This window comes from Oreochromis niloticus, linkage group LG12 (assembly GCF_001858045.2).
Source record: "Oreochromis niloticus isolate F11D_XX linkage group LG12, O_niloticus_UMD_NMBU, whole genome shotgun sequence".
Classification (NCBI taxonomy): domain Eukaryota; kingdom Metazoa; phylum Chordata; class Actinopteri; order Cichliformes; family Cichlidae; genus Oreochromis; species Oreochromis niloticus.
Window position 1 is genome coordinate 33,081,862 of NC_031977.2, and position 20,707 is coordinate 33,102,568.

A 20,707-nucleotide genomic window follows, 5' to 3' on the forward strand; every position below is an offset into this window, starting at 1 on the left:
AAAAGTCCAGTCCAAAAGAACCAGTCCATTTACAATAAAACCAACAACACAAAAATAGTCAAGTGTTCCATTTTTGTGACATGAATTTGCTTAGTGAAGCCCAGCAGACTGCCTGTATAGGCGCACCTGTCAGTAATAGTGTCCATTCCATTAATAACGTCAACTGTAAGCTTAATAAAAGTTAAACTGGTCAGTTATATAAAAATGTACCCTCTGTGCAGTAGTTTTAATAGACCATTTCTTTACATGCAGAAGGAAATCAGGAGTACAGAGTGAAATGGCAATACTGAAAAACATAAACCCCAATAACACGATGACTTTCCATTAACCCAAAAAACAGCTGTTGTTTTTAGTCTCATCTGTGTACAAATGAAAATACACACTCAGGCTCCCCACCTTACTGCAGTTAGTGAACCTTAGAGGAGATGACAGGAAAAATGTGTCAAATCTACTCAGGGCTGTTTCTTTCCCGTCCTGGAACAAAACTCTCCATCTTTCCATATAATTTGATGAATGTGAACACATTCCTGGCAGGAGAAATCCTTTGTCTGAGCCCGATTAGAGTTATTCCTGCCCTATAAAGGCAAAAAGCAGCATAAAGAGAGTGAATGTGAGAAAAACAGCAGCCAAGCAGCCAAACGACTTGACAGATTTGAGAAAATGCAGTAATTTATTGACTTAGTGAAGTTTTCCTTCACCAAACACAAGCTGACAAACTGATTAAGTTTCATTTTCCGCACAGATGAGTAAAGTTGTTGCATTTTTGTTTTGCTTTGTAAGGCAGACGGTACATGTGAACATTGTTAGTAGGTCAGTTAGTGAGGGCTTCCCTGCTCTGTAAAGTGAAAACACTCCTCTCATAGTTCTCCGTTTTCGCAGGCTTGCATGGAAGTCATCTTTACAGGTCTGAAACCACTGTACTGTCCATCTGGGCTCGGGTACTCCCTCCTGATTCTCCACACGCAGCAGCTAGGGATGGCAGGATGGGTGTCATTGGGTGGGACCCCAAACCTCCAGCTGATATACTCTCTGTAGGCACAGTGACGCAGGGCGGCAGTCTGAAGCTTTTTCACTGAAGGAGACAGGGGATCCTGGTACAGGAGCACTGCCTCCAGCAGGGAGCGCCGCAGCACCAGCTGCCCAAACAGAGGAGACGAGGTGATGCAGGTGCCCTCGGTCCGTCTGCAGCACAACTCCTCCTCCGGGAGGGAGGAAGGAGCGCAGAAGTCACACATACACCAGGCTGGACGACTGGGTTTGGCATTTGGGTTGGTTTTCTTGTCAAGGGAAGGCTGAACATCATCATTCGTGTCATCACTTGGCTGTAGGAGGCAGAGAATGGCTCTCAAGTGTCCTGGATCCTCCTGCAGAGATGAGAGCATCATTTTAACAGACTGTCTCTACAGTGAGAAACAACATGTTGTTGCATGACATCACACACAAACACACAATTAGGTTTTGTCATCATAGGTTTGTTTTCTTTTAAAATCGTGCTTATTATGGTCTCTCAAAAAGAACCGATACCGACAGGGTATCTCTGCGGATGGATGGATGGATGGATGGATGGATGGATGGATGGATGGATGGATGGATGGATGGATGGATGGATGGATGGATGGATGGATGGATGGATGGATGGATGGATGGATGGATGGATGTTCTTTTTTGATGTAGATGCTCAAAACTTTCCTTATATTTGCATCAAACAAAGTGTGTGTTTTGGAATGATTTTTAAGAGTCATGTTCATCTCAACAATATTACTGAGTAAGAAAACTGATTGGGCAATATTTCTTTGCCTTGTCAAACTGGCATCAACCTTTCTAACCTTTAAAAAAAGACTCATGACTTCTATATAGTTAGAAACCTCTCCACATGAGCACACCTGCACTTAACCTGCACCAGAGTTGAGCTGCTGCTGACTAATAATAGAAATGTGCCTATCAGATATAATTAAATTCACGATAGAATTTTCAGAGGTAGGGTATGAATTACGACCTCTTTGTGTTTTGGGAGTAGAAAAGACCTGCTGTGAGAGAAGAATTATGTGCTACAGGTGAGCACAGATGTTATTCTCATCTCGCTGCCATTTATAATCTGGGTTTGCTCACATGGTGTATTTAAAAGCAGCTGAATTAGCCATTAGCAGCTCCCATTTCTCTCTGTGGGGTTGTATGTGCAGGCTACTATCAAGCATCTTTTTTTGTGCATTTTCCTCATTTACACTTTGGTTTCTGCACTCTGTGCTCTGTAGGTTTACCTTACGTGGCTGAACAGACATCGGTTTGATGACCTGTAAACTTTTCTTTTGTGAGCGTTTTACCAGTCGAAGGTTGTTCTCATCAATGTATGAAACACAAAGGATGCACTGCAACACACGGTCACATGAAATAACATTAATGAAAGTATCTATTAAATTTTTTGTCACTGGTTCAGAGCTGCAGTAAACACAAAATCAAATCAAAACACTGATCACCTTCTCTTTATCTTGGATTGATTCCACTTTCCTTTCAGAGTAGTTTTGACCGACCTCTGTAGAGTAACAGCTGGTTCCAATCAACCAGTCGATCAGGATGGTCGTCTGGACGGAAAGACAGACTTTCACATGAATGGAGATGAGGGACACTTTCCTTCAGTAAACGTGAACTTTACACTAAACACAATAAATTACATTAGACATATACAAAATACAATCCAGTTCTTTAAAAAAAAAAAAATTAAGTCAAAAAGTTGCAATTGGGACATAAAACCCACATTTATCACCAAACCTTTCTTGCCAAATTAAAAGGTTCACTTGCCATATGTAAACAAAACTAAAATTACTTAATTTCTTTTTTTTACTGTGTATATTTGAAAGGTGAGCTTTTAATTTTTTGAAAATGTTATAAATTAGTCAAAAAACTGTCAAAAGACAATTTCAAAAGTTTTTAAATAAGTTCTTAAAAATGTATTAAATAATAAGTTAACCATGACATTCAAAGGACAACATCATGTAAAAACTATAATTAAGGTAAAAGTAATCTATCTATCTATCTATCTATCTATCTATCTATCTATGTATGAATGAACCAATGAATGAATGAACCAAATGAACCAGCTGCTAGTTAACGAGAGACACCCAGAATGGCTAACCGAAGGTCAGACGGTCCTGATCCCCAAGGACCCGAAGAAGGGACCGGTCCCATCCAACTACCGACCAATTACCTGCCTCAGTACTACATGGAAGCTCCTGTCAGGCATCATATCGGCTAAGATGAACAGGCACATGGGTCAATACATGAGCGGGGCACAGAAAGGGATTGGCAAGAATACCAGAGGCGCAAAACACCAGCTACTGGTAGACAGGACAGTCAGCCGAGACAGCAAGACCAGACTGACCAACCTGTGCACTGCCTGGATTGATTACAAGAAGGCCTATGACTCAATGCCCCACAGCTGGATACTGGAATGCCTAGAATTGTACAAGATCAACAGGACCCTAAGAGCCTTCATCAGGAACTCAATGGGGATGTGGCGTACAACACTAGAGGCCAACTCCAAGCCCATAGCACAAGTCACCATCAAGTGCGGGATCTACCAAGGAGATGCTCTGTCCCCACTGCTGTTCTGCATAGGCCTGAACCCCCTCAGTGAGATCATTAACAAGACTGGCTACGGATACCGACTACGGAACGGAGCGGTTGTCAGCCACCTCCTGTACATGGATGACATCAAGCTGTATGCCAAGAGTGAACGAGACATCGATTCACCGATACACACTACCAGGCTATACAGCAATGACATTGGAATGTCGTTCGGACTGGAGAAGTGTAGTCGGATGGTAACAAAGAGAGGGAAGGTAGTCAGAACTGAGGGGATTGAACTACCAGAAGGCAACATTGCAGACATAGAGGACAGTTACAAGTACCTGGGGATCCCGCAGGCGAATGGGAACCATGAAGAGGCCGCTAGGAAAGCTGCAACCACCAAGTACCTGCAGAGGGTCAGGCAAGTCCTGAGGAGTCAGCTGAACGGTAAGAACAAGATCCGGGCCATCAACACCTACGCCCTGCCCGTGATCAGGTACCCTGCTGGGGTAATAAGCTGGCCAAAGGAGGAGATAGAAGCCACTGACATCAAGACAAGAAAGCTCCTTACCATGCATGGAGGGTTTCACCCCAAGTCCAGCACCCTGAGGCTGTACGCTAAGCGGAAGGAAGGGGGCCGGGGACTGGTGAGTGTCAGCACCACAGTCCAGGATGAGACAACGAACATCCAAGAATACATCACGAAGATGGCCCCAACTGACAGCGTGCTCAGTGAATACCTCAGGCAGCAGAAACCCAAGAAAGAGGAGGAAGGCGAGGAACCATCATGGAAGGACAGGCCCCTGCACGGTATGTACCACCGGCAGATAGAGGAGGTGGCTGATATCCAGAAATCCTACCAGTGGCTGGACAAAGCTGGACTGAAAGACAGCACAGAGGCACTAATCATGGCAGCACAAGAACAAGCTCTGAGTACAAGATCCATAGAGGCTGGGGTCTATCACACCAGGCAAGACCCCAGGTGCAGGCTGTGTAAAGATGCCCCAGAGACAATCCAGCACATAACAGCAGGGTGCAAGATGCTAGCAGGCAAGGCATACATGGAACGCCATAACCAAGTGGCCGGCATAGTGTACAGGAACATCTGTGCCGAGTATAACCTGGAAGTCCCGAGGTCAAAATGGGAGATGCCCCCAAGGGTGGTGGAGAATGACCGAGCTAAGATCCTGTGGGACTTCCAGATACAGACAGACAAAATGGTGGTGGCTAACCAACCGGACATAGTGGTGGTAGACAAACAGGAGAAGACGGCCGTAGTGATCGATGTAGCGGTTCCGAATGATAGCAATATCAGGAAGAAGGAACACGAGAAGCTGGAGAAATACCAAGGGCTCAGAGAAGAGCTCGAGAGGATGTGGAGGGTGAAGGTAACGGTGGTCCCCGTGGTAATCGGAGCACTAGGTGCGGTGACTCCCAAGCTAGGCGAGTGGCTCCAGCAGATCCCGGGAACAACATCGGACATCTCTGTCCAGAAGAGCGCAGTCCTGGGAACAGCTAAGATACTGCGCAGGACCCTCAAGCTCCCAGGCCTCTGGTAGAGGACCCGAGCTTGAAGGATAAACCGCCCGCAGGAGCGTGCTGGGTGTTTTTTTTAATATATATATATATATATATATATATATATATATATATATAGATATATATATAGATATATCTCTGCTACACATGAAACTTATTTTGATTTTTTACTGTGAGTAATTAATACAATTTCAGAAGATTAGAATCATGTAAATTTTATGAAATAATGAATAACTTCACGATTTTTTAATGACATTAATTGGCTTCCTTTGATATTTATGGTTGCTCCCCTGCATCTACAGAGGAGCTGAATACATTATCGATGCACTGCACTCCCACTCTGGACTTTAACACTGAGTCCCACTGTGCTCACTCCTGAAGGAGGATAAAAGCATGAATGGACATTTGTGTGTGTGGTCTCTCACCAGGGCGTAGTAGGACAGCGTTGAGCCGATGTAGATGATGAGTTGAATGAAGCTAAACTTTCCCGCCTGAAAAACAAATCACAACATTTTCCCCTTTACATTCTCCTCTCGCCAAAAATTTTGATATACTGACGTCAGAAATTCCCAAGAGCAAACAGGCAAGCACAAATTGAGTTACTGATAAAATACATCTTGTATGACTTGTCAGTAATTTCATTTCACTAACAAGATACAAAACTTTTTCCCTTTCAACTGAAAAAAAAAAAAAAAAAAAAAAAAAAAATGCACATAGCCCGCTAAACATAAAAGCCAAAATTCACAGATACCGAATCTAAAAATATTACCAATCACATAAATCTGATTTGTCTGATCTGATTACATTTTGCTTCTCTGTCCGACATCAGTTTGAATTTTCCAGTGTTAAACTTAGATTATTTCCTACAGCATCACACAATCAGTTCAATTTTAAGCATTTTTTAATCCAGATTCCAGCTGGCTTGACATTTGCAGTTTTAAATGGAGTCAAAGTTGCATAACAGGAGTAGGGAAGAAGTAAATACATAATTACATAAAAAGGGGATGGCAAAGAAAGTAAAAGAGAAAAAAAGAGGTTATGAATGAGTTTTTCGAGAATAGTTTGAAAGAGTTTTTCAAAGAATAAGTCATGTTAAAAAACTGGAGGCTTATGCGACCGATTTTTGAATCCAAAAATTGTTTTATATGTAAGGTCAAATGACCCAACTGTAAAAGATTATACAGTGAACTAATTGTTTGCAGGAAATCTGATCTCCTGGACGTACATCTAAAATGACTACAATTTCTTCACACAAGGCAACAAAATGACAGGAAGCAGGTTTTATTACAGATGTGTGAAGTTCAGAATTCAGAACATATCAGAAATGAATGGTATGAAATAGAAAGATTAACTATTAACATTTACATTTGTCAGTGATGTTGACTGTTTAAAGGAGCACCTCAATGCTGTGCATTGCCGTTATCGCCTCCTAAGTGTATTCATTGCTAAAAGAGGTAATAAAGGAAGCACTGACCAACAATCAGCTCTTTTTATGGCTGCAGATACTTCAGGGTCACTTCACTCATTTCAGAGCCTTCCTGAGAAAAGTTCACTTTTCAGCCACAGTCCTGGAACTTTTGTCTTAATGAGGGCTTTTTGATAAATTATTAAATAGGAGGAAAATATACGGTGGCCCTGAGAGGCCAAACGGACTGCAACTTAAGAAAACACCAGCAATAAGAAAAACGCTGCAAAAGCACAAAACACAACGGAAATAGGAAAAACAACAACGGAAATAGGAAATTCAGATTTCCAAAAGCACAAGGGAAGTGTTTCTGGGGAGACAATAACCCGACGGACCAGTTGCAGGAACCAAAATATGCTAAGAATTGCGCTGGGAGACACTTAAAAGAAGTGGAGGATCGATCGGTTTTGTGAGGAAAGAAAAGATGAGAGGTAAGTGTGTTAGCCTAACTATTAGCCTAAAAATCCGTCATCAGTATTATATGAATCATGATAAAACACACCCACCATGTTTTGGGTTCCTGCAACTGGTCCGTCGGGTTATTGTCTCCCCAGAAACACTTCCCTTGTGGTTTTTCCCATTTCTGTTTTCGTTTTTTCCTAGTTTGTGTTTTGTGTACTTTTGCAGCGTTTTTCTTATTGCTGGTGTTTTCTTAAGTTGCAGTCCGTTTGGACTTTCAGGGCCACTGCAAAAAATATCATAAACTCACATTTTTCACCCTGGGAACCCATCAGCTGATCTAAAGCAAACATTTCCCAAATTAGCGTGCCAGTGTGGCTACAGTATGCGAGGACTATAGCAGTGCAGTGGTTAAAACTGCTGCCTCGCAGGAAGCAGGTTGCTGGTTCAAATATCCTGGTTGACTTGGGCCTTTCTGTGTGGAGGTGTGTACAGTTTGCATGTTCTCCCTGTGCCTGCGTGGGTTTCCTCCCACAGTCCACAGGCATGCATGCTCGATTAACTGGTGGTGCTAAATTGGCTGTAGGTGTCAGGTAGTAGTATTTTAGGTGAATACTGTGAGTGTTTTGTTCTAATATGATTTGTAATCTGAAGTTCTTCGACATTACCATGATCGATATCATGGTTTTGGGCTTTTTTATGATTTCTTGCTCATTTAATGTGAGTCATGCTAATATGCAGTAAAAAAAAACAAAAAAAAAACAACAGCAGCAGGAGCAGATTGATTTCTCCTAAAACAAAGAAAGGTCACGATGTGCAAAACACATCATCTCAAGGGGCGAAAAAAAATAATTAAACTATTCTGAAAACATGACAACAAAAGAGAAATTTTCAGTTTTGTATTGTTTTTTTTTTACTCCTCTGGGCCACAGTAGTACTGTGAATCATTACTGTGATTTTCTAATGAACACCAGTCTTACTCTTTGATGAATTCATTGTTCTGCATTAGCAGTCAGCGTTACTTTAACCCTCTAACAGAGGGAGGAAACAATGAAGAAATAAAAACCTCACCTGTCCGAATACCATGACATCAAATCTGATCCCAAATGCTTTGTAGAGTGTTCGCTCCTCCACTCCATTCACAGTGTTGTACTTTGCAAACCTGGTTAAAAAACATGGGATGTGACAGATACAACAACACTGAAGGGCTGACTTAAATATGACAGCAAGAGAAGGTTTGTCACCGCTTGTGTATAGCTTTCATCGTTTTCATTGTTCCTTTGGTGACTCTTGACTGTCCACTGCACACAGAGCACAATGGAGGTGACCTTTGACCCGCGCTCACCTGAAGTTGAGGCCCGGATAGAGCGTCTTGTTGCTCTCTTTTTCATCTAGTCGCTTGAAAGAGTATCTGGGGAGGCAGCGCTGCATGAGCCGGTCGAGGTTGCAGTCCCATTTGATCAGGATGCCGATGACGCCTCCCTGTGGTCACAAGCGGGACTACAAAAGCTCAACATTTACTAAGGAAAACCCAGAACTGATTTTTTACATCAGTTCATGTGTCAGAATTTAGAGTTTTTATTGTTTACTGTGCTTCTGTAATAAGGTTTATTTTTCCCAACATATTAAACTTCAAACTTTCAAATAAGAGTATTTCTACTTATGTCTGTGAAAGAAAAAAAAGCAGGACAATAGCAGCAATTAAACCAAAGTGCACCCTGAAAACAGAACATAAACATAAAACAAAATTACACTATTTCTCCGTTTTTATGTCCACACACAGTTTGTTGTGGCAACGCTTCCTTTTTTTTTTTTTTTTTTTTGGCCCGTCAACGGTTTTTCATTTCTATTTGAGGACAGAAATGGCTCACAAAGAGGAAGCCATATAAGGGTGTTGATGGTCATTTTACTGACTTTAAAGTTAAAATCTCAGGGTGGAGAAATATTGTAGTACCAAACCACTTGGGGATGAATTCTGCTTTCACCTGAGAGACTCATGAACACATTAACTCACCTCTACTGCCATCTCAGAGAACTTTTCCCCGGCCTCTCGGACGATGTCTCCCAGTCTGAAGATGGGGCACAAGGAGTCGTTTCCTCGGTGGCAGTTCCTCAGGTAGGCGTCGTTCATCTCCGGGAGGATGTTCCTTCTATAAAAGAAAGCAGACTTCAATATTTCTGTAAAAAATCTGACGTTTCAGTTCCCTGGTAATGAAGAGGGTCTTTCTGAATGTTTTTCTATGCCAAATGCAAAATATTAGCATCATTAAACACAATGTGCAGTTACAACAACCCAGCAACAAGAAGCAAGGGTAACACAGCAGCATAAGGGTTTCTGGATGCATTTGTGCAAACAGATTTGCAGATACATGGACTGCTGAACAGTTTTGCTCCTGCACAACAGCACAATAAACCTGAAATGAAACAACTGTGATCCAACTGAAGTGATATAACATCACTGTTTTCATTGAAGATAAAGATCTGCAAGATGAACTGTAAAAAAAAAAACCAACTCATTAGCATTAAAAAGAAACTGTCACAATGATCAAGTTCCAAGAATTAAAAACTCCAAAACTGCTGATGCAAAAAAAAAAAGAAAAAAAACCCTGAAAGAAAAACAAACTCATTGAAAAAATACAAAATCTCTGCATTTCTTAACTGAAGCAGCTGCAGGGGAGAAACTGAATCTGCTGTATCCGCAGGCACAGAGCAGTCTCACCTGATGTAGTTGAAAGCTGGGAATCGGATGTTGTTTTTGATGAGGACGGTGAAGTTCTCAGCTGCTGCCAGCAGAGCAGGTCTGCGTCACAGGAAGCGATGATTATTAGCCAAAACACTTTTGACAGCAAACTAGACCAATTAAAAACTGCTGGGAAGTCCTGTCAGCTTCTCAAAATGCTTCTTGCTCTGTATAACCCATAGATGTTAATATTTATATGAGTGGTAAATGTATGACTCTAGTATTCGAAGCTTGTGTGGTGGTTTAAATTCGGTTTCTACTTATTGGAGGGGGTGTGATGGTGTGTATGAGTATGTTTTCCTCCTGCTTTACAGTCCAACCTTTTGCAGAGGACTACTTGTATGATGTATCTTCCAGCTGTTATCATAACAGAGCCAAAGAGGGCGTGGAAAGAAGGGAACAAATCATGGAAGAATAACAGCTGTGCCTCTTGCTCCTGATTGAGTAGGTTTAACCATTGCACAGATGTTGTACCCATGTTTTTTAGATCGAGCTCACATGATGTGGCTGTCAGTGAACCTTCAAACACTTCTGAAATGTCACATTGTGTAGACAAATTCGTTTCTCTTACCTTGGAGGGGTCGTTCTGGTTTCGATCGGACACCACGCAGAAACTTCACAGGTTTTCTTCAATAAATCAAACTTCACACACGATCCCGTTTGAATCCCTGTAAAAGGGAAGCAGTCGTATAAACCCTACAGGATGTTTGATTCCTGCAGCAGACTCAGAGCAGCACAGAACTACAACCATCTGAGCTGCAAACCAGCAATTATTAATTCCTCTGGTTTCTGTAGACACAGGACGCCACTCTCATTTTGGGAACAGCACAGGGATCCAGTGGTTAGCAGAGTCACGTCACAGTGGGGCCTTTCTGTGTGGAGTTCTCCCTTTACATTGGGCCTGTGTGGGTTTCTCCCAGGTACTCCAGCTTCCTCCCACACGAAGATATGCATGTTAGATTAACCGGTGATTGTAAATTGGCCATGGATGTGAGTCAGAATGTGGGAAGTAACCATTATATAATATAAACTCATGGTTAAAGGTGCTTTGTAGTCTAAAGCACTTTGAGTGGTCAGTATAAAATGAAACACAATATTTTTAACGCTGTGTTTTTATGTCTTGTTACTCTTGACTGTCTCACAGCTTCAGTAAAATGGTTTAGCTGCTCTACTTGTTGTGTATGAACCACTTGAAGTTAAAAAATGTGAAAAAAGTGCTTCTGAACCCAACTTTAAGAGAAAATACAGACGTTTCTTTATTTTTACATTTCTAATCTTTATAGAAAATCTATTTAAACTGACAAAAGCGGGATAAACGGACACCAACAAAGTGTCAGTTTATCTTTTAATACTTAAAGATACATAAAATAAAAACATAAAATATTCTTAGCTTCAAGCTTATTTATTGCTACTGAATTTCTAATTAAAAACTAATTAAAAACTAAAGTTGGATCAAAAACTGCAGTTCCTTAATCACGGGTGGAGGCTGACTCCAAAAGTGAGTAAATCTCCATAGACTCTCATGTTAAAATGCCCAATTTCAAAGTAGAAACAAACATGTTTAAGCCCTGGTGAACTGGACCCCTTCTTACTGTTTGCTGCCCTTCTAGCAGTTAAAAAATCTGCAGTTTGTTGGCTCAATTTTTAGCCCTGGACATGAAACAAGGTCTATTGAAAGAAGTCACTGTACCATGTTTCTGCTGGTCCCAGGCTCCTTTCTCACACTCCTTATCAGTGCGACAGAATCTGCCTTTGAGAGGAACCTGAGAAATAGACAGTGCAGAAAATTAGAGTTCATCTTATTAACGACATCTTCTATTTACTGTGGTCTTTGTTAGCAATACAATATTTGAATTCATTAAAACAAGATGAACATGATAAAAAAATATAAAATGGTAACGATGAAAAAGCACCTGCGCACATTTCCCCTGCTTCTGATTCTTTGTCACAATGACGTTGGTCACCACAAAGAAGGTGTTCTTCCCCTACAAAGATTTTAAAATAAATAAATAAAGGAATTTTCATTTTTAACAACTAAAAAAAACCTTCACAGCTCAGCACCCAGAGGATCAAGCTCCCACCTTCCAAGGCCCGCTGTAGTCCACCTCATCCCAGACCACGTTCCCGACCCCGAGCAGGGGCGCCTGAGCCACACCCTTTACCTTTGTGGTAACCGAGCTGACCACCAGGTCAAACTCCTGGTACTTCCTGTTCCATAACATCATGATACTGCAAGATAGGAAATAAATAGAACTTTTTAAAAAATTGGAACTTGGGGATTATGAGTCACATTATCTGGTTTAGAGGATAAAGACTCAAAACTGAAGGAAAACGTTCAAGTTGTAGATATTTACCGGACACTGAAGGTCAGCTTTTTGTAGCTTAACCAGTTTTAGGCACAAAAAAAGCTGCAATTAGCTTTTATGGTGATTAATCAAAGACCATTTTGATATCTTCTTGTCTAATAACAGAAAAGTCATGTTTTTCTGCAGCTGTCTCTCTTGGTTTTTGTCATTAATGCTACTAGGATGTTTGGTGGGAAGCAACAAAAATGCTCCTTTTCCAAATGGAAATCAACCAAAATGAGTTAAAAACTTGCTGGATATGAAATATTTGTTCCTCCACAAATTGAAGAGCAATTTAAGGATCTCACACTCAAACTGGAGTTCAGACTCAGTCAGATATTCAACGATAGTTCGTGTCCGTTTCTCCCTGCAGACGCTTTGAGCTTTAACGGGACTTGTGAAAGTGCAGAAGTGAGAAGTGCCAGCTGAGCCGCACTGTGCGTGCGTGGGCTCAGATATTTCACATCCACTCACCAGATGAAGAGCAGAATGGCTCCGTTCAGACTCCACTTGAGTGAGCCGAGCCGGACGCTCTGGATCCGGACCAGCTTGTTGGTTTCATACTGACACAGAGCGCGCAGCCTGCAGCACGGCATGGTGATGATGGAAAGGCGCTCCGGGCTGGATTTTTAGGACTTTTTGTCTGATTTCTGTGCGGAGGAGGAATCTCTGACTCATTTCTCGACTCCTCTTCCTGTGTGGATGGTCACATGGCCACACTTCTGCAGATGCACCATGCGCTCTCACGGAGGGAATTAAACTGCAGCGCATCTCGTGTTATCAGGATTTGTATGTCTAACAAATGTAAAAGGTAACCTAGACATCCGAATTATTTTTCACTGAAGTTATTTAGTGTTTCAATATTAATGATAGCCTTTAATTTCATTTACTGGGAAAAACTTCCTACGGTTCCCAGTCTCATTCCCCTCTTAGATAATTTGTTTAATTTGTTCTGCTGATTTTATTTGTGATGTTTGGTTGAAATGTTTCCTGTAATGAGGGGGTCATTAAGTCTGATATCAGGCTGCTTTTGACTCTTTTTAGCGCGAATTTATCAGCTCAGATGTGTTTATTCTCTAAACGTTTTGCATGTTCATACATATTTATGCTTTTTGTTTATTTATTTTTGATTAATTTTACTGAGACTGCTGTTTTTGTTTTGTACGTGATAAAGGTCGGTTGGACCGAAACGCTGATTTAATCAAATAATAGTAAGCTAGAGTGTGTGGAGGTTAGAATTTATCATTTATCCTTAAGACTGCAAAGTACTTATTAACTCACAACCGTCACCGAGCAGCTTACAGATCAATGTGCACAGATGTTTGAGTCTGAGCCGTTTTCAACATCTGGAAACAGCATACAGGACATATACAGGATGTTTTTAAAATATGGAAAATGAAAAGTGACACAAGAATAAAAAATCATTCAAATGTTTAAAGTATTTTAGCTTTTTCATGTCCGTTTTTCCACTGCAGTTGTGAATTGCTGCTACACCCTGTGGATTAGCGCGCAGCTCATGTTGTTGAACATTTATCAACAGTTTTGGAAAATATACGGTCAAATTTTTAGTAGCATATGATTTCAAAACACAAAATTTAAGACAGTGACATCCAGGTCTTTTGTGTGTGTGCGTGTGTTTCTCGTCTCTCGTGTAAACAAACTTACTTGATTTTTAGAAGAAGAAGAAAAAAATCTCCTTTTTCCTTCTGGCGTCTTCGCGTTTGTCCACCTGCCTCTGTGCGCAGAGCCAGAGGAGAGGAAATGCTGTGCCACTGCTGACACTGTGTTTGTCTTGTTGTAGAGGAAAATACATTTAGCACAAGACTCATTCAATTGTTCTGTGAACTCATAGTTCAAAATCATGAAAGGAGGTGCAGGATGCGGAGGGCATCGGGAAAAACTACTTTAGGACTGTCAGAAAAGCTCCAGGTGAAGACCTCAAAATGATTTTTGAGAGGACGAAGAATAAAGAAGAAGAGTGTGAAGCTCTTATGTTCAATGTTAAACACAAACACGAAAAATAAAGGTAGCAAGACTTTCTGAATCTTTATTTTCTTCTTTTAAATAAACGCCTTCCTGTACTCTAGATGGCAGTGTTGTCTCGAATGAGTTTAGGGGACTGATCAGATGACTGTGGAAGGATTACCTCTCTCTGTCTCCGTGCAGACTTATTAAAAAAAAAAAAAAAAATTAATTATTAAATTAAAAAATACCAAACTGAAACTTCTTTCCATTCAGCAAAGAGAGAAAACTAAACAGCAACAAAATGAAGAATTTAGTTGTTCCGTGTTTGCTTATCTTCCAGATAAAGAGCTTCTTGTCCCCAGCAGGACAAATGGATTGTTGTGATGGGACAGACTCTCCCATGAGGAAACAATGAAACAGTCATGTGTGCAGAGCTGGAATGTCAGTGAGAACATTTCATTCAGGTCAGGGTTTCTACATAATCACTGCATTAAACCTCAGACCTTTTCCTTTCCATGCAGTAGTTTAAAGCAGGAACTATAGAGCCAGTAACATATTTATTAAATGTGCCTTTAGCATAAATAAGATCAAGGTGGCATCCAGAATTGAACCAAAAACCTCTTGATATGCAGTCAAATGCTCTACGTCTGAGCTCTACCCTACGTGTCCCCAGCCCTGTGCAAGCCCATCACACAGTGCGGGTTACAGCGAGCCTGAAGGCAGCACTTTTGTAATCATACAGAGAAGAGGAAACACAAAGAGCTCCAATCCTGACATCTCTTCTCTTAGTGCTATTAAAAGTATCACAGAGCCATAGCATGCCCTCACTGCAGGATTCAATAATTCATTTTTTTGTCCATTTTGCCCAAAGTCCTTACATCTAATTTTCCAAAAAAAGAAAAAAAAAACCTGTTGCTCTTCTCATATCACAATTACAACTCAAATCCTGTTTTCCCTCAATTTGAGATTTTTTTAGAATCTACATTTCACAATATTTTTTCATCCTTTTAAAATGAGATCTAACGTCTTTGCTTCAGACGTCCCAAACAGAGTTCCATCAAGACCCTCAGTGCATGAACGGAGAGGGAGACTCAGCAGTCACCCTCTCCAATCATGCTATAGGGACTCTTATTTATGGTCCAGGGGCAACGTTTGAGTTTGTCGAGAAATTTTTATAATTTGGCTTTTTCTTAGTCATTCATCTTGTTTGTAAATGCACGTGCGTGGTGTACAAACATATGCAAGAACCTAAGCTCGTGTGACTGTATTTAGTTTGGGATATTCTCATTACTGCGTAGAATTTATCTAAATTGTGAAGCATTTTTTTAACCGTATGTTAAAAAAAAGTGATAATGACACTATAATGAGCATCAGTTTTCCTAAAAACTCACTACAAATGTTTGATTTCAGATATTCACTGCTGGAGGATGGTGTCTGTCAGTATTGCAGATCTGTGGGGAAAAGCTGAAGATCAGGTTTTAAAATGTTTTGTAGGGCGGATAGCCTCCTTGTGACCTTATCTTGAATTTGTGATAGCCACGGGCTTTGTTAGTCAAAGTATTTCACCCATTACATTTGTCTAAATGGAAAAATGTCTAAATCTGCTCTTACATAAGAAGTGGTTTCCAGAAATTTTGTGACTGGCTGACAACTTAGTTTTAATCAGATGTAAATTTATTTGTATTTCTTTGTACAAAGTGCAGATGGTTAAATGTTCAGGATTTCTTTAAGTATGAAAACATGCCAATAAAAACAAACTGGACTGAACGGTCTGACCAGTAAAGTTTGATTTTGTCGGTTTGCGTACAGAAACCTCCTCAGCGGAAAAGCTTCTGCAGTATAGGTTTAAGCTGGGCAAAATTGCCGCTGTTCTTCAGCTTCTGTGGCATGCTGCTGGACTTCATGAGCGCCTCGTGAGCTTCTTCGAATAACTTCTCACCGAGCTCTTTCTTCACTCTGTCCCTCCAGGCGATCAGCTTCGGGCGACCTTCAAACCCATCAAAACCAGTTCCAAAAGGCTGCAAAACAGACAGTAGTGCAGTTATATTTGTGGAAATCAGCTGACAATTGTTAGAATTTAACGAATCAAACCATAAAAACTCAGAAGACAAAATAGTTAGAACAATCAGAGCATATCATTTTCATTCAGACAATTCACCTGGTGGACTATCCTGCAGTTATGACTGTCTGCCAGCTACATGCTTGTACCATGTATATGACTAAACTAAAGACTAAAGACTAAAACCTGTACACATGAATGATTTCAATTGGCTTAAATGTGACAAGACTCTTGGAGAAGAGATTTAAAGCTCACATGCTGTGGGAGTTTTAATGTACACGCAGTATTTACTTATAATTTTAGTTTTAAAATTAGTTACGATAGGCAAAGTAGAAATCCTGCAACAGAAGCAGCAGTAGTGATAGAAATATTAGTACCTGCATGATCTCCACTACGGCCACCACGTCAGCCACGGAGATTTTGTCCCCGAGGATGAACGGTTTACCCTGGAGGAATTTCTCCTCCAGCAGGTTGAGCGACTGCTTCACATTCTCAACAGCAAAGTCCATCGTCTCCTTTGGGATTTCAGAGTCCATGACAATCTGATACAGAGCCTGTTTACACGGACACACAGAGATTAACTGTTGGCACCGGCAATGCAGTCAAGAGCCTAAGAGAAATAGTTATTACTGATCCAAAGAGAGAGCTTCAAACTTTTCTTTTTAGTTTTGTTTCTGTTTTTCTTAGTTGACTCTTTTAAATGTTTTCCGTGTGGAACATGCCTAGATTTCCAAATGTTCTTTTGGATATCGTTATGCTTAAAATCTTTAATTGTTAGTGTCTGACTGCCAGGTGATCATAACCTCAACATTTACTGGATGGACATTCATAGCACGCAAAGGATACACCTTTTGAATTTTCCTTTTGTGGCACCAGCAGGTGATCCTGTGAAGTATCTCAGTATCCTGGCACACCGTTTACCGTAAAGTATTACTGTAAATATTACAAACAAAACATTGTACTAATGGTGCTTATTCTGTGTTTTTTAGAAGTGCCAGTTTTCACATCAGCCACCCTGTGTCATTTAAACTTCATGCAGAGCTGCTGACTTTGTGCCACATTGCGCCTTGCTCTCAAAGAAGAATCAACTCTAAATGTGTGCAAAAGTCCAAATCCAAAGTGAAACTGGTCCACTGAAACGTCCAAAACAGACGTGTCAGTGGGGACCAAAACGTACAGCTGGGCATAATAAGAACCTCACAGAGCTGCTTGCATGACTGTTCCCACATTCATAGTAGGAGGACCAGGATTTATGCATTACATAACTTATGAAATCATATCTACAAAAGGAACTAATCAAACAAACAAGGCTGATGAAATGTGTGTGTTGAAAAAGGTCAGGTGAGGATGCAACAATTGATTGAACTGGGACACGAACCCTGAGCAGGAAGACCTTTGAACAGTGAGCTCTGAGGTTCATGTGCTGCCAGGACAAGTATTCATTCACACGTGCTCGCTGCTGCAGATCAGCAGGAAACCAGTGATCTGCCACTGACCCTGAGTATTTCTGCACAAGGTACTCCAAGATTGCAGTACTGCAACACAAGAGAGAACAAACACAAATGATGTTTTAAGCCCTACTTACTAAAGTGCTGGATTTAATGATTCTTAATTATCATTTAGCTTGAGAAACTCTGTTTTGTAGGTTCAGTTTTAGCATTTAGGATGTCACAATCCTGTTTTTTGAGCTGTAAATGACCATATTTAGATTACTCTCACAAATATCTGCCAATTACTGCCAAGTATCAAACAAGTGAAATACTCAAAACTCACTGAGCAACACTGAGGCATAGACTTCTTAGATGTACTGTTAGTACAATTACAGTAAATGCACAGGAAGCTGTTTAACGTGCCACAGAACTGCATGCACAATGGTCCAAAAGGCACAAATGTGGAAAATGTGATATTAGCTATGCTGCAAGATCTAAGTAAAGTATGTCAGAGATACAAGAGACAAGTAAAGTAATTCAATTAAATTATGTATATAATTATATCATTGAAATAATGTGTAAAAAAGCCAGACCAAAACTCAGACCCCTGCTGTACCTCTCAGTCAGAATGAAGCTTCCATCCTTCATGACAGGAACCTTCCTCACAATGCTGATGTCCCCAAACTCCTTGCTGTACTGCTGCCCTGAGACAAACACATGAACCCATGCAAACACATTAAAAAACAGGTCTAGATTGCACAAAATAAATGGTTTCATTGTTTCCATAAATTGTTTCAGAATGTGGGGGAAAAGAGATCAAACAGACTAAACTGTCTGGTAGCAGAAAACATTGCAATGTTTCTTTGTTGCTTTGTCTTGGGGTTTTTTCTCTCCTCGTTTTACTTGCTTGAAAAACTTCCCTGTCTTAAAAAGTCGGGTATCTCAGAGTTAACAAAACTCTTTCTGGGTGAAATGTGAAAAGTGTAAAATGATAGCCCAGAGGGAGATTTTGTGAATGTTAGCAATTACAGTACAAGTTAAAAGCCCCGGGGCATTCATCTCCTCTGAACTCTTGCGAAATCGTTTTCCGGTCCAACTTATTCAAAGACAAACAGAATAAATTGCTATGAACGCAGTCATGCAGACTTCTATGATAAGTTCAAACTCTACAGATCATTTAGCTCTATATTTATTTCCAAAATATACAAATGCTACTATTTTAGAATGTGAGCTGAAACTCACTCACAAAAGCATGCAGGAGTCAAATAAACACTCTCATCTCTGTCCCATGCAAGATTACCTGCTGCAAGGTCGACAACCTTGAACTCAAAGGGAATCCTGAGTGCTCTGGCAAACAGAAAGACAGAGCGGCAAGGTGGGGACACCAAATCAAGATAGAGCTCCATCATGTCGGAGTGTGACGGCTGCAGATGCTTCCCTCTGTGTTGTGGCTACTCTCCTGCCTGGCCTGATATAGTCTATCTGACTAGAACTCCGCCTCTACTTGCTACATGACCTACTAACGTTTAAGTGATAGTGATTGTTCAAAGTAAGCAATGGTTGAGCAATCTGAGCTTTGGTCTCAACTTAACCAAACATTTCATGAACTCTAGTCACTTTTTCATCTACTTTATGGGTCTCTTAGCTGAATTAGTGCCTGGTTTAGTCCACTGATCTCAGCCTAAGAGAGGATGCTTTTCAGTTACTAAAGACAAAACTGAAGGCAGAGAGACTCACAAACAAGCGGCACCTGAAGGTGGCGCCAGTAAAAGCCTAACAGAGGGAAGAATGCAGCATGTTTAAAACAACGTTCACATTTAAAAAGAAGTTATTCTACCTATGCATAAAATGACTAAATCCTAGATTGTTAATTCAATACTTTTTAAATCTCTGAATTAATCCTCAAAGTTTGTAATTACATTTTCATTTAAATCATTTTGCATCAAAACTTACAACATTGCATAACTGTGCAAATACTGACTGTAAGTCATAGAGCTCTCACCTACATCTTATCAGATGCAGCTGAAAGCAGGGATTTGGATTTTGTTTTTGACACGACAGCAAAGTTCTCAGCTGCATCAGCAGAGCAGGCCTGCATCGAAAGAAACAATGGGTAATACGTGCAGAAGCCAAAATAAATTATTCACAACACAGAAAAACAGTTGTTGTGTTGGATGCACAACATGGAACTGCAGAACTTTAAAGGCTTAATGTGTATTTAATGAGTTCTTGAAGTTAAATGGTTGTTCCATATCTGCAGATGTCTGAAAACAAACTGAATGATTGGTGCAGAGCAGACTGTGGTGTTCATGGACACTGTAAATTTTTTACTAATTTTATACTCACTTCAAACAGCTGTTTAAATCCATAAAGGGTTGCAAACCTCAGAGCCGCAGCAGTATAGGCCAGCTGATTACAGTCTGATGAACGAGGATAAAACTGCACTAAAATGCTAATTGTTTTCTGATTGATTAAGTTATAAAAAACCGCTGACCTGCTACACTGGATCTAAGGCTCCTTCATCTTTAAAGACCAGTAAGACTGCTGAAATTGCGCACTGTGTAGACACCTTCATCTAACTTACCTTGTGGGGCTTGTTGTTTCTATCAGACACCACACAGAAACTTGCCTGCAGGAGACTAGCATTCACTTAAACCTTTCAGACCTTTTTGAGTCCTTTCACAGATGAACTGAACCAACCTTGAAATTAGCACAGAGCTGCAGAGCTGTACGACTGACTGGCCGAGGCTAAAAGTGCAACACAGTAATGATAAATTCCTCTGCTGTCTGTGGAAACTGGTGGTTTCTATCATTGCTTCTTTTTTCTCCCCTTAAGGAGCTTTAATTTTGCTAAAGTTAAACATGTTAAGTGTTTAAAATGCAATATTAAAATGATCGGAGACTTTTGCACATCTTTTTGAGGCCTTCTTTGTTATTTTTTCTTTGTTTGGTTTGTTTGTTTTTAATCATGTGCTCTAGATGGCAGTGTTTGCTCAGCTTTGGTAATAAGCGATTCAAATTAGATCACTGGATAAATGAGTTAAAACTACTGGCAAACTGAAACGTCGTCCTCACTGCAAAACAACCAAGAATTTGATTGTTACATTTTGGTCTTCTCCCAGTAAACAATGAAACACATATATGCTCAAAGCTGAAATATAACTCAGAATATAATATTAGTGTTTGGGTTTCAACACTCTT

At 40.5% G+C, this 20,707-nt stretch overlaps 2 protein-coding genes and 1 long non-coding RNA gene across 4 annotated transcripts; 1 reads left to right on the top strand and 2 right to left on the bottom strand.

Annotated features, from left to right (window-relative positions):
• Positions 1 to 651: 651 nt before the first annotated feature.
• p2rx7 (purinergic receptor P2X, ligand-gated ion channel, 7) lies at positions 652 to 14,364 on the bottom strand. 2 transcript variants are annotated; one of them, XM_005451488.4, is made up of 13 exons: positions 13,718 to 14,364; positions 11,789 to 11,936; positions 11,621 to 11,692; positions 11,398 to 11,470; positions 10,279 to 10,375; positions 9,687 to 9,767; positions 8,982 to 9,117; positions 8,313 to 8,449; positions 8,039 to 8,129; positions 5,529 to 5,594; positions 2,475 to 2,579; positions 2,259 to 2,366; positions 652 to 1,364 (listed from the first exon to the last, which is right to left on the bottom strand). In XM_005451488.4, exons 1-13 carry the CDS (start codon positions 13,879 to 13,881, stop codon positions 858 to 860), a joined length of 1,785 nt encoding a protein of 594 aa, XP_005451545.1. In that variant the 5' UTR covers positions 13,882 to 14,364; the 3' UTR covers positions 652 to 857. The 2 variants fall into 2 exon arrangements, with proteins under 2 accessions (XP_005451545.1, XP_003444500.1); XM_003444452.5 differs by lacking the exon at positions 13,718 to 14,364 and adding an exon at positions 12,527 to 12,797.
• LOC102082588 (uncharacterized) lies at positions 12,767 to 15,877 on the top strand. Its single transcript, XR_002064113.2, has 2 exons — positions 12,767 to 12,863; positions 14,358 to 15,877. It is a non-coding gene; the product is annotated as an uncharacterized LOC102082588 (long non-coding RNA).
• LOC100692070 (glutathione S-transferase theta-1) lies at positions 15,725 to 18,964 on the bottom strand. The gene is made up of 5 exons (XM_003444523.5): positions 18,807 to 18,964; positions 18,123 to 18,210; positions 17,455 to 17,611; positions 16,454 to 16,630; positions 15,725 to 16,035 (listed from the first exon to the last, which is right to left on the bottom strand). The coding sequence occupies exons 1-5, from the start codon at positions 18,913 to 18,915 to the stop codon at positions 15,835 to 15,837; spliced, it is 732 nt and encodes a 243-aa protein (XP_003444571.1). The 5' UTR covers positions 18,916 to 18,964; the 3' UTR covers positions 15,725 to 15,834.
• Positions 18,965 to 20,707: the final 1,743 nt, after the last annotated feature.